General features: G+C 42.3%; 1 protein-coding gene across 1 annotated transcript in view; it reads left to right on the top strand.

The window, feature by feature from the left end:
- The first annotated feature begins 4,630 nt into the window (after positions 1 to 4,630).
- The window catches only part of PLEKHH1 (pleckstrin homology domain containing, family H (with MyTH4 domain) member 1), a 44,197-nt gene continuing 35,921 nt past the window's right edge, over positions 4,631 to 12,906 (top strand). The window contains exons 1-2 of the mRNA XM_010185369.1: positions 4,631 to 4,756; positions 10,465 to 10,527. Coding sequence (XP_010183671.1) covers positions 4,631 to 4,756; positions 10,465 to 10,527 — 189 coding nt within the window. The remainder of the gene's footprint in view (positions 4,757 to 10,464; positions 10,528 to 12,906) is intronic.

Here is a 12,906-nt window from a genome sequence, read left to right as displayed (position 1 = left end):
GGTGCCGGCCCCCTCCTCGCTGCCAGGGGACTCTCGCGTGGGGAGAGGGCGATCGTGGGCTTTGGAGGGTTGGTGTGAGGGGGGGTTGGCTATCGTAGCCTTTCCTCTTTTTTCTTTCTTCAAGGCAATGGTAAGAGCGCTGACGGGAGCGTTCTGGGGTTGTCATCTCTGTTAATTGAGGCTCGCTGCTTAAAATACGTAAGTTTGACTTCGGGTCTGGGACTTTGGTCCTTGAAACTGCGTGGAGAAGGTGGGGGGAGGAACGGCGGCACAAGGGGAAAAAATGCAGCCCAAGAGTAAATACATATAAGTCCTGCCATCTCTTCTGTCTTCCTGGTAAGCCTAGGTGTGCTGGGCAAGGTCTCCAGAGGGAGACTGGCAAAGCTGGGATCCCGCATCCTGCCTTCTGGCACTTCTACTAATCAAGCCACCTGCACTGATCTAGAGGAATTCTCCTTTCTTTATTTTTTTGCCCTAGCCCTTGCCAAGCCCTGCCCTTCCCAAGCTTGTCACGTCTCTGCACATGCCAGGCCGCACACATGAACTGGAGATGACCGTGTGGCTGAACAATTCCAATGGCCTCAGGGTTAAAAAACTGGAGGGTGAAACTGGCTGTGAAGTGGGAATTGAGGTGACAGGGGGCAGGGAGTTGATGAATAGTATGGGATTTCCACATTGACTTTTGACCATCACCCATACTGCTGACACTCTTAGTGTTGATGCAGTGATATGGGAGAAAATCTCTCTCCCCTAATGCATTACATTTATCACGCTTCTACTGATTCCTTTTGTAGTAAGATGGCTATCTAAAAGTTAGACCAGTATTCAGGTAGACTGGTGCATTTTACTGGCAGGTGCTGAGAACTGCACTCCTGTGCTGACTGAATCCCTTATAACAGCCTGGGTAAACTGTTTCCCCAGCTGCAGAGACACTTGCATTTGAATTAGGGAAATACTGTTTCACCTGTCTGCATTCTTTACACTGAATGAATAAAGCTGCAAACACTTTAATTGCATTTATATCTGTACTTGAAAGTCTTCATGTTGATTAATTGCTTTTTATTCTCAGAAGGCTTTTCAGGTGGAAACATATAAAGCCTCTGAAGTGTTTTGAGTGCTAGTCTGGATCCACCACATCTGGAACATGAGCTGATTCTGGTCTAAAACCAAAAAAGCACAATGACATTCTGATATAAATTTTAGCTTCATCAGATTTACGACTGGATATGGGCACTCCAAGTAAATATATTGTTTATTTTGGGTATAGCATTTAGTGTCTGAGCTGTCCCTGATGTTGATTAAAACTTACAGATACGGTCAAAACTCAAATCTGCATTTAGCAGTTGCTTCAGTCATTTTCCCCCACTGGGTTCTCAGGACTTTGTAGCTCCCATTATCTTCACTGGAAGTTGTTTGATACTTAACACTGAAAATCAAACTGCTCTTTAAGAAACATCTGGATGCATTTAAGAATGAAGTTTTGAAATTCACAGCTTGTTTGAACAAAGTAGCTGCCTCCTGTTTTCAGTGTTCCTAAAGTAAGAATACTGCACCTGTAAGTATCTGCTTCCCAACCTCTTCATATGTAAAAGGGAAAGAAGAACTAGTTTATATAACCCTATAAATGTGGTTTATATAACCATATAAATTTATCTAATATGAAAAGTACCAATATTTGGGGTGGAGGGCAAATCAAAGAACTTTGTGGATTAAAATTGTTACAAATTACCAAAAAAATGGCATATGGCAGGTCCAGTAGCGAGGATTTAAAGTCAGTCTGTCAAAATAAAGTTGCTATTGTAATTCATAAAGTAGAGATGAACTGCTTATGTTTAGGAGAACAAGGGTGAAGGAGTGATGCATATAACAGTAAATGAGAATTCAGAATAAATTTGATGTTGTAAATTAAGTTGTAATTTAGGGGTAAATGTGAGACACTGTAATAAAATACCTTTCTCTGAAAAAGGGTATGGTTTTTGTTAGAGAGAGGAAAAGCTAATTCTAATCTCTGGCCTTTGGAAACAATTTGGTATGATGACACATGGGGAAGTTATTAGCTTAAGTGGAGGAGATGGGAATTAATAGAAGAGTGATAGGGTAGACAAAGAAATGACAGAAAAGAATGTGACGACTTTGTGCTGGGGGTGGGGGGTGAAGAGAGGGAGCTTTCAGAAGGTAGGTAAATTTGACTGACCCAGGGGATTAATCAGGATGGGATAAACTCTAATGACACAAAGTAAAATCGCACATTAGAAGTAGTAATAAAGTGGGCAGAAAACCTGGGAGAGCACTACTAGAAAGAGCAGAGGAGGAAAAGCCTTGGATGTTCTAATCAGTTGTAGGGTAACTGTGCGCCTGTTACATTTTGCAGTGAACCACAGTACAGGGATCCTTCATCTTGTAGAGATCTGGCACAGATCTGGGCTCTACTAATGTGTTCCAGTGTCATTGCAATGGGCCCCCTGCACTCCTGTGTCGGACACTTGCAACGGTGAAGCCAGCCGAGATTCCTCCACTCTGGGTGTGTTGGCTGGTCCGTAAGGTTGACCACCAGTGTAATGTGGTTGTAGAAAAGGCAAATGCAGTCAGATGAGGTGTTCCCTAGGGGAGTGTAAAGTACTAAATGCCTTTACACAAGGCATTGGTGAGGCCGCATGTTGCCTTCCAGATGCAGTGGTCACCTGTGTCTATGAAGGGGAGTGAGAAAGATAAAACCCAGCTCTTTTGTATGATGTGCACTGAAGCTGGAACAGGTGCAGAGGGAGAGAGGTGAGCTTTCTTAGGAGACTAAAAAAGCCCCTTACCTCTAGCCTTGCAAAATGAGGTCTTTAAGGAGAAGCTTTTGATATCTATAAATATACCAAGGGGTAAATATGAGGGAGGGAGAAAAACTAGCTAGGCTAAAGGGCAATATTCTACAAGAATGAACAGATACAAGCTGGTTATGATTACATTTGCGCTGGTAATTAGAAGGTGGCTCATTAGAGGGGTGAGGTTCTAGAACAACAGGAATAGTGGAAGCAAAACTGCCTGCACAGGTCTAGGGAAGGGCTGTGTTCACTTACAAAAAGGATTATGTGATTCAGATTAGATTGATGTGCTAGACTGGGCTGTGGAAGAGGATGGCCTCTGGTTCTGTAGAGCTGGACATGTGCTGCTTCCTTCCTATCACAGCGTTTTCAGTGATGCAGTACCAAACACCAAGTGTGCCTTTTTCCTTATTTTACTTAAACCTACATTCTGACCTGGAATAGGATTTCACAAATCATTGCAAAGGCAGGCAACTCACTGCCTGGAAGACTTTGTATTACTGAACAAAGCAACTTGTATATAAAATAACTTACAGGTTGTAGCTAAGGGGTATAAAATGTGTCTTCCTTAACTCAGAACAGCAGGGATATAGCTGGATAGAGTGGCTTGCTGTATTATGTATACTTACACTATTATATATACTTAGGGTAACCTGAATGTCAAGTCTCTTACAAGCAAAATATGAGCCAGGTGTCTTGGCACGTGGGTACAACTAGCGGGACGTATTAAGTTTTCCCACTCTGCGAAAGCAGATGTAAAGGTAATGAGGCTGAGTGAGTTCACTGCTCTCTCCCAAGTCTTGGTCTGTTACTTTGATCCCAGTTAAGGAAAGCACCGAATTTGCCTGCAAGCAGGTGAGATGTTCCTTTAATAAGTAAACCCTTCAGTGTTTAGGTGAAACTGATGAACAAATAACTGTTCTGGCTTTGTAAACATCTGTTGTTGTAGGGTAATACAGCTGGCTGCTGGGCTGCACATGCTGAGTTGATATTATAAACCTTTTTGCGAGTGTTCACAAATGCCTGAATTTGATTAAGAACACTTATTTACATTTTACATATCTTGCAAAGTGAGCACAAAGTATCTGAAATGTATAAACAGTTAGTGAGAAAGAAAATAAATCTTCAAAACCCACAGGTTTTTCCACTTTGTGGAGTTGTGTGTATCTCTTGATGTCTACAAGGGCTTCAGTAGTCCTATGTGTTTTGTCTTCAGCCCTAGTTTGTCCCTGGCCGGGATCTTTTAATGTTTTAACAGAGCAATTGTTTAGACACCATGGTGTAGCTACTCTCCCACTTTTATTGTGGACTGGCTGTATCAAGCAGTTAGAGGTTGGGAACACTGTTGTATCCTCTTAACACAGTCTGCATGAGACTGGTGCCCCAAGTTAGTAATGGGTGTGTGACCTGAGTGATGTGTAAGAGGTTTTAGTGACATTGGAATTTACAGTCATACTGGTGCAAAGGACGCAGGAGTAAAAATACTTGTAGTCTATAGGTTGATTCTGAGCAAGGCTGTAAGGGTGTTTGTGGAATATACAGTATGATGCATTAGTAAATTATTTACTCACTCACAAAGGTAAAAGTTTATTTGAATATTTATCTGTTATACATTAAAAGTGACCTCTGGCAGAGGGCAATATCAATAAGTTGGGATAGTACCACATTATCTTCTCCTTTCAGAAGAAATGGCCTCTGTTACCAGTCCTGTAAGAAGGACCAAGGAAGACTAGGCACAAGGGGTGAAAAGTTTTTCTTTCTCTTCTGTAGGTTCTTTAGAGCACCTCGGACGACGTCCCAAGTGGATGATTAACTTTACAATGGCAGAACTCACCGTGGAGAATGGCAGCTCTATGGACTGGCAAAAGCGATGCCTAGCATTGGAATCCCAGCTCTTCAAATTCCGCTTGCAGGCAAGCAAGATCCGAGAGCTGTTAGCTGAGAAGGTGAGGCAGTGGTGGTTTCTTCTACTCTGCACTGAATTATGGCTTGAAAGCAAAAAATCCCTAAACACTGAGCCACCTAATAAAACTGTTACTTGTAGTGGGGATCTCTTCCTTGGTTACAGAATGGCATTGCAGTCTGCTTACCACTTGAGTGAGATATGGAGATGTGCCTGTCAAAGTGGTGTAAAGTGGCATTAGTGAAAATAAGAATTTGGCCTTGTTTACTGGAAAATCTCCAGGTAGTTGGATTCTACTGCAAAACGCTGTACCAGCAAGATTCTGGACATTTGAAGTGACTGAGGCAGCTGCTGAGCAAAGGTGGATATTTTGCATAAGAACAGCAGGATCAGGGGTTGGCTGGCAATACAAAAGCTTACAGGAGTACAAATTATGCTGGAATGTTCAAAGACTGGAGAGGGGGACATGTCCTTCCATAGTGTTAGAATAACATTGTGTATCCAGTCAAAACATTCTGGGGATACTGAGGAGCAGGACTGAGATACTTTGAGATCCGGATGTTAGAAACTTGCATGGTATCTGTCTGGTCTTAGAAGCATGTCTTACTGGTGTCTTTCAAGCACACTAAGTGAACTTGTTTGCAATCCTAAGGGAGAGGACTGGCAAAGATTTGAGGTTTTTGTTGGTTGGGGTTTTTTTCTCTCATGATGTGGATTTTCGGTGTGTTTTGTTTGCCTTAAATTGAGTTATTTTTCAATTTGAATTAAAGCTTCTAACATCTAATTTGCATAAAACTCAAGTTAATAGGTTGCTGTGGGGTTTCTTCTTTGTTTCAAAATGTGGCTTACGTTATCACAGTCCAGTCCAAGATTGCTCAGATTTTCAATTACTATTGGAAAGTGAGAACTGTTTCTTTCAAAGTTTGCTAGTGAAGTTGAAATCTTTACAACTGACTGCAGTTTACTCCAAATGCTTGTAAGCTGTATATGATGACGGATATGTTCTAAACTCACTTTTGCTCCATTTTTTATTATGTAACTTTTGTGTGTATATTTTTTTTGGTTTTGGATGTAAGAACATCCAAATGACATCTACTTCAGAGTGGAGCAATTTGCATCCTTGCTTTTACTGTAATTACATTTCCACTAACGCCGTATACTGCATGAGACCTTAATTTCACCCTTCGTATTTGAAAAAAATTATGCAATTCTAAGTACACTCTTCATCTTTTCAAGGTAGCTTCTGAGATGGACCTTAGTGATTTACTTACCTTGGAAAACATTGACAGTGGTCATAAAGTCCATTTGGATCAAGGCACATTAAAAAATCATGTATAGAGGTGGCACAGGTCTGGTAGAGTCAACCAGTACTCATGTGCGATGCTTGACATTTGCTGCATTATGGAATCTGTGGCCTTGTGCTTTATTGGTTCCTGCTTTGAGAAATTTCCTGACTACACCCACACAGAACAAAGAACCTGCCTATCAAACTTTCTTTTTGGAGAAAAGACTTGCTAGAGCTCTTTCGACTGTCTCTTTAGGGAGGTTTGTGGGCCGTGACAGAGATGTAATTGTCATCTGCTTCAGGGGCCTCCTCAAGGAAGGGGCCTGACTGCAATTAATCTGCTCTTTCAGTCAAAGAGAGGTTCCCTTTGTTAAGATTAAGGAGCAGCTTGGTTCAGTGATCAGGTTACTCTGTAACTACTTGCACAGCACCGTCCTAGGCTCACTTGAAGGGTCAAAGAGCCAGCAGGCTTGCAATTCCCCACTCTGAATGTCGTGTGGGAAGGGGAGAGCCTCAGGGACTGTGGGGCAGCTCTGGCAGGATCTGCTGATACAAGTGGGCTCCAGGCACCAGAGCAGATGCTCAGCACAAAACGCTTATGCTGAACACTGCTGCTGGGAGGTGTCCTGTGCCTCAGGTTCCCAACTGCTCTGTAACCACTTGCTCAGAGACAGGCCTGCCTTCCTTCTGTCCGTCCATCCTTCCTTCCTAGTCACCACAGGGCTCCCCAGCAGTCACAGCAACTGGGGCTCCTGTCCACGCTGCATCCTTCTCCACCTCCAATGGGCAGTGATGCAGAACTAAAGGAAGCGCCTACTTTATGCACAGTGATGCCAACTCCAGGGATTTTTATCATATATTTTATAGAACTGCAAGGAGAAAAAAAATCACAGTTGCAATCTGTGATAATGAAGAGATTCAGTCTTATTTGAAAGAGTGCTGCATTTTCAAAGAGATTTTTAGGGAGGGTGGGGGAGAAGATCTTGAAAAATACGAAAAGAGCACAGTTTGAACCTGTGACACCAACCAGAGGTGAGCATTGCCTCTGAGATCCTCTGATATGGTTTGCAGCTACAAAAAAATTAATTGAAAATAAAGAAATTTGGCTTTGCCAGTGAAAGTGAAGAACGATTTTAACAGCAATGTGATACTTGTGCACCAGCTAGGTTGTCGCAGGGGCCTGGAAGCTATTGATTGAAAGGCTTGGAAACCCGATCTCCCACATTTTAAATCAGTCTTTGTAACCAATTTTATAATTTTAAGGCAGATTCTACTATTTTTACTCACAAAATACCCCGACCACTCATACCTGGCTTTGGTAGTACAATGTGCGCTAACAGTTTAAATACTTCAGATTTTTAAAATCCGCTTAGATTGAATAATCTAGATCACTGTTCAGAACATGAAGAATTTAAAACCCGATGGTTTAACTGCCAGTGCCCTAGTTCACATGGTGTGAGCTTCCACGTTGGTAGCCCAGACTCAGCTATCGAGCAGTGCTGCCCAGGCTGTGCAGAGTAACCCCAGGCCTCCAAGACAAGGCTCTGCTGCCCCGCTGGACCCCTGCAGGGCACAAGAGCCCTGGGTCCTGCTTTGTTGTGGACATCAGCAGGGATCTGGTCCCTTTGGAAACAGGCAGTTGTTTCTACTCTGACTTTCTTGTACATGCACAAAGAAAGGGATACTCCTCTGTTGGTGAGCAACATAGCAGGCCGTTACCTTGGCAGCAAGATGACCTGGTTAGGAGTGAGCTCTGGAAGAGAACAACAGGAGGCTGAGACATGCAGGAACTCTTTTTCGCTCAATTTTATTTTGCGTCTTCTAAGCCATGAGGAGAGGGAAAGCCTGTGTGAATGGCTGACAGTAGGATCTTGTGCAGCATTTAGAAGAACCGTCTGGGTAGCTTTTAATCTGCTTGTCTTACTTCAATAAACAATTAATGTTTCAGAAAAGCCTCCTTTGTCTCGTGCAAGCATGGCTATACAACTAGGCCTGTTTCTCGTCATACAAGCTGTCTGTGCTAAGGTTTGGGAGAAGAGTTACTTGAATTTGGCTTGGTCACTAAGTTGTTTTTTTTTTTAGGTGACCTGGGTCAAGTTGCTTAGTAGAATTTGTCAAATTATAAAGCATTTTGAATGAAAGGACCCATGTAAATACTGAGCAATATTATTAGTTCAATGAGGGATTTAAAAGAGTCTTACGAGAATGGATGTATTAAATCTGAGCACGTTCCAGTGATACAGCTGTCACTGGAGATGGTTGAAGTATTCATTTTGTGTACATGAGAAACACAGTAGTTATTTAACAGTTCATAGTAGGACAACTCAACAATGTTGTACAGGAAGTTAAGAGAAGTACAAGTTCATTTAAGGCTACAGAAGGAATTAGGGTGACAAAAGTAATTGATCTGACCGGACTGTAGCCAGATCTCCCTGCTTGCACAAGAAGTTTCATAACTCTTCAGTGATCAGAAATGGTCCCAGCATACATTCTCTGTCCTGATCAGCAACCAGGATTGCTAGCAATTCAAAGCAAACTGTCACGAGGCTGGGACAAGAAGGAGTTTTTCAGTCAGAGCAGTGCTGTCTTCTTAAAATAACCTGAGTCTTTCGTGGACAATACCCAGCTAGTGGAGGATTCAATAATTAGTCTAAGAGAATTAGCTTTTGGGAAAAGGCCCAGAGATTCATCTAAAGTCTGTGTTGTGAATATAGACCCTGTCAATTCATCGGAAAACTAGCAGAGAACATTGGTTTGGAAGCTACTGTCACAAACAGTCTTTGTTGGACAAGGTGTATTATGCCTGCATCTGGCTCCTGTCTTTCATCAATGCATTTTGTTTCTGTCTGTGGTGATGACTATCTGGAGACTAACAGACACATGCATGGGTAGATCACTGTTCCTAATGGACAGAGACTCATGTCATAACCCGGACCACTGCTGTCAGTGTTGGATTTCCTTGAGCTTGGTCTCTACCAAGACTCTCAGAGTCTGGATCTTCGGTCACTGGGCCGCTGTCTGTCTGCAATCTTCTGTGGCATCTCTCTGTTCCTCTGCCAAAGAAATGTCCTCATTTTGGTTATTAAGCTCCATAAATTATGTACTGGATTGCTTCACTGAAAAAACAAACCTGAGAGGTATGTGGCACTTTCTGATCTTCATGGTTTGAATTTGTTATGCCATGGCTCTTTTAGTTATATGATCATTGAGGTGTCTACATATATGTACCTTTCTGATATATTAACAGGTGTCAGTCAGCCCTTATGATCAATGTGTATGAATGAAAAGGAGAGTTGTCTCGTTGCCATCTGAAGGAAGGAAAATAGAAACACAGGAATGCTGACATCTCTATTTTGGGTGATCAACCCAAGAGAAATAAATCTGATTTTCAGAAGTATTGGTTTGGTCCTTGTAGTGACCAACCTGAGTACTTGGTGCCAGTGCTTTATCAAGAATGATAAAATGCATTGGAGAGAAAAGGAGCTCAGTTCCCCTTACAGTTTGTTTTCTGCTTGAAGCATGGTTCTTTTTAATCTTCTGAAGCTGCTTCTATGTCATTCCTGCATTAGTAAAACACAGGTAAGTGCTGGAAACTCTGTGAAGCATTCATCAAATTTTGCAGCTTAGAGGATGAAACTTAGTGTCACTGACTTCGTATTACTGGGCTTAATTCTGAGACCTGTTGAAGCAGGGCAGATGGTGGAAGACAACCTTGCAAACACTGAATGAGATCCTAAGTTGCTATTAAAGAAAAGGCTGGGCTGTAGTAGGAAGTTGTTAGGGAAACCCCAGGAACATCTGCATTTCACAGAGAATTATCTATATACATTTAGAATAAAAATATATTCAGTGTTCCTTGAATTCAATAGCAGCAATGCTCAGATAGAGAATCACAGAATTGTCAGTTTGCAAAGCTCTTTAAAATGAAAAGCACAGGAAAATTAAGATCATTGTTAATCTTGTCAGTTATGAGCCCGTGGTGCTTTTGAAGCCAAAGCAAAGTATTCATTGGTTATAATGTGCATTGTAGAGAACCTGCTGTGAGCTTTCCAAGATGTATTCATTTTTATTTATCATTATGAATGAATCCTAGCTGAAATAAAAACAGGAAAGAATAGCACATGGTAGACAGGCTTCTTGCAGGGAGAGCCCATGGTGTGTAAATTGTAGAGACAGGGTCAAGACTTTGGGACTGTTCCTTTGACCCGTGTAATGAATGATGAAGCTCACTAATGAGAAAACAGTTCCGGTAAATTCAAAGTAGGGCAGAAGGCTGGAAAAGGTCAAAGACTTTCTTTTTCCCCCCCCCTCTGGTCAAAGCTGTCCAGTTAACCCAAAAGATGCCAAAGATCTGTAGACCTGTACAAGAAATGGAAGATTCTTGTGTAAAACAGGTGAATCTCCAGGTGATGTTAATTTCTTTTGTTTCTTTCCCCCTCTTCGCTCCTCCTGATCTGGCTCTGAAGATGCAAGAATTGGAACAGAGAGTGATAGAAGCAGAGCAAAGAGCTGAGGATGCAGAGAAAGAGGTAAGGTATTCTCTTATGATTACTCTGGTACAAGCCAAGAAGGAACCTACTCTAAATTCCCTCCAGTCTAGCGTACAGAGAGCAGTGCTGTGCTCTGCTAAGGAAAGGTTGATTTAGGGTGGTGAACACATTTTCTGGTCTACTTCCCAGTCTTTGAGCCTGAGCTATGAACAGGTGCCTAAACGGGTTCAGCCCTAAGTGAAAACCAGCACCTTATATCTGCCTTTCAGCTTCACAGTCTTTACTCTCTCGTCTGAGATAGGTGTGCTTAGTTATGGAAAAGGAAGGATATGTTGTACCCCAGGATCAAAATGCACAGGTAGATCTGCCTGGCAGATCCTTAGAAAACAAATACTAAGGACTTGTCTACAAGTAGAAAAGGTTCTGTGAAACACTTAAGAGTGTGTCTGCAAAACCTACCAGTCGTTTTTGACTTTCTTTTTAAAAATTACCACTCTGGCTGGAGAGAAAAGCAGTAAGATTCATTGCATATTAATATAACCATCTAAAAATCTGGCATATTGTCTTAGCTAGTCCTTCTGTCCTTGAATAATGGAGAAAGGAGAGAGAGACAGACAGACTTCAGCTTGTGAACAGGTTATAAAGAATATTGGACCTCTGGGAAGCAGACTGTTGTACAGCGTGTGCTGCAAGAGCTATTATAAAAACAAGAGCCAGGAAGGGATAGAGGGTCTGAGTTCCTGCATCACTGCAGACCACTGCTGAAGGGAAGGTTTGAAGTGAGCCAGCTCCCTCCAGCTAGACAAGAGCTGCAGGACTGAGCATTGAGTCAGAGATTAAAGCACAAAACTTAAAGCTGTGCAAGATGGTCAAGAATGGTTGTCAAAGATTACTTCAGTAGTGAAGGGCTGAATGGGCAGTGCTATAAGCACTGGGAAACATATTGCCTAGAAATCAAGAACCTGAAATACCAATAAGGTATTCTGTCTGCAGAATGTATTATTCCATGCCAGTTTGATACTGATATCAAGACTTTTTTCTGGCCAGCTTAAATATAGGAAAGATACTCTGTCTAGTCACTATGCTGTTGGACTTTGTTAGTTCAGCAACTACCAACTAGGAACAAGAGTTGTCCTTGAGAGTGGTATCAGTAAGTCCACACCCAACCAAGACAGGCAAATATAACTGTCACTGTGACAGCACCAGCAGGAAATATAGTTATTGCCACAGGCCAATGAAGAAGGCGTCATACTAGCAAGCACCTCAAGGACAGGAGTGGAGTGTCCATAATATGGTAAGATGCAATGACAGCAAAGGAGCAGATGGAGAGCAAGTCAAATCCAAGTCAGAGAATGGACAAGAAAGGGAAAACTTGGCTGGGAAGGTGCAGGAGAAATGAGGGTTGCCTTCACTCACCTGCCACCAGCAGTTCTGCAGCCATGTGTTGGTGGGTCCTAAAGACTAACAACCCTCAAAGTTGTAGGGTCTGCCTTTCCAGCAGCCTTATCCACATCCAGAGACAAGTGTTCCTAGAGAAATACTTCATTGCTGCCTGACAGCCTGAAGAAGTGACAGCATAAGGAACAAGACCATTCCCTTCCGCTAACAAGTATATTCACCATGAATGAGAAGCAGCTGACAAATGAGAGGACTACACATCAAGTGTAAAATCCCTTGTTATCTTTCTCTCCAGGAGTCTGGAGGGTTGGATTTGTTAATTCAATGGGCTCCCTGTAGCTGCCAACCTCAATTAAGGAAATCACATGTTTGCAGTCCCCTCTCTGAGCCTCTAGTACAGAGTCAGCATTTAGGCATCAGACAGAAAGGAAGGGGCATTTCTCTTTACTATAATCACTCTAAACTCTAATGAAAACACATCCAACTCAGCAGGCTTAGTTTTCTGGCTCAGATGTTGGGTGCCTACCGTTCTGATTCAGTATGAGGAAGAGGCAGTTTGCATCTCTGCCTAATGCAGGCAGACAGGAGGACAAAACAGCTTCTGCAAGTATGAAGTGTAGGCTGCTCAGCAGAGCATGAGTAACTCTTTTGCGCAGACTCTGTGAAGTGCTCAGATCATTGCCTGCATTCCGCCTTCCTGGTTCTAAACTTATGCCAAATTAATGGTATCTGGAGTTGGTTTCTTTGCATTTTTAGTCTCTTGGCTGTGTTGGAACCAGATATTTTCCCATCATTAAATGCTGCAATTAGCAGGTTTGAGTTAAGTTGGTGGAATTCCGTTCACCTTTAGAAATTGTCTTTTAATCAGTTGCAACAGGATGAGGTAATAGTAGAACAGAATGGCATGTCTAGAGACAGCTTTTGAAGAAAGCAAGGAGGTTTTCAAAATTTGCTAAAAACATGAAAGGCTTCAGCAGCAGCTAGATTTTAGTGCATTGAAACTTTGTCTGTAGTGAAGGA

This window comes from Mesitornis unicolor, unplaced genomic scaffold, assembly GCF_000695765.1.
Source record: "Mesitornis unicolor isolate BGI_N332 unplaced genomic scaffold, ASM69576v1 scaffold755, whole genome shotgun sequence".
NCBI lineage: Eukaryota > Metazoa > Chordata > Aves > Mesitornithiformes > Mesitornithidae > Mesitornis > Mesitornis unicolor.
The sequence above is the reverse complement of the archived record's forward strand: the minus strand, read 5'-3'. Positions and strand labels throughout refer to the sequence as shown.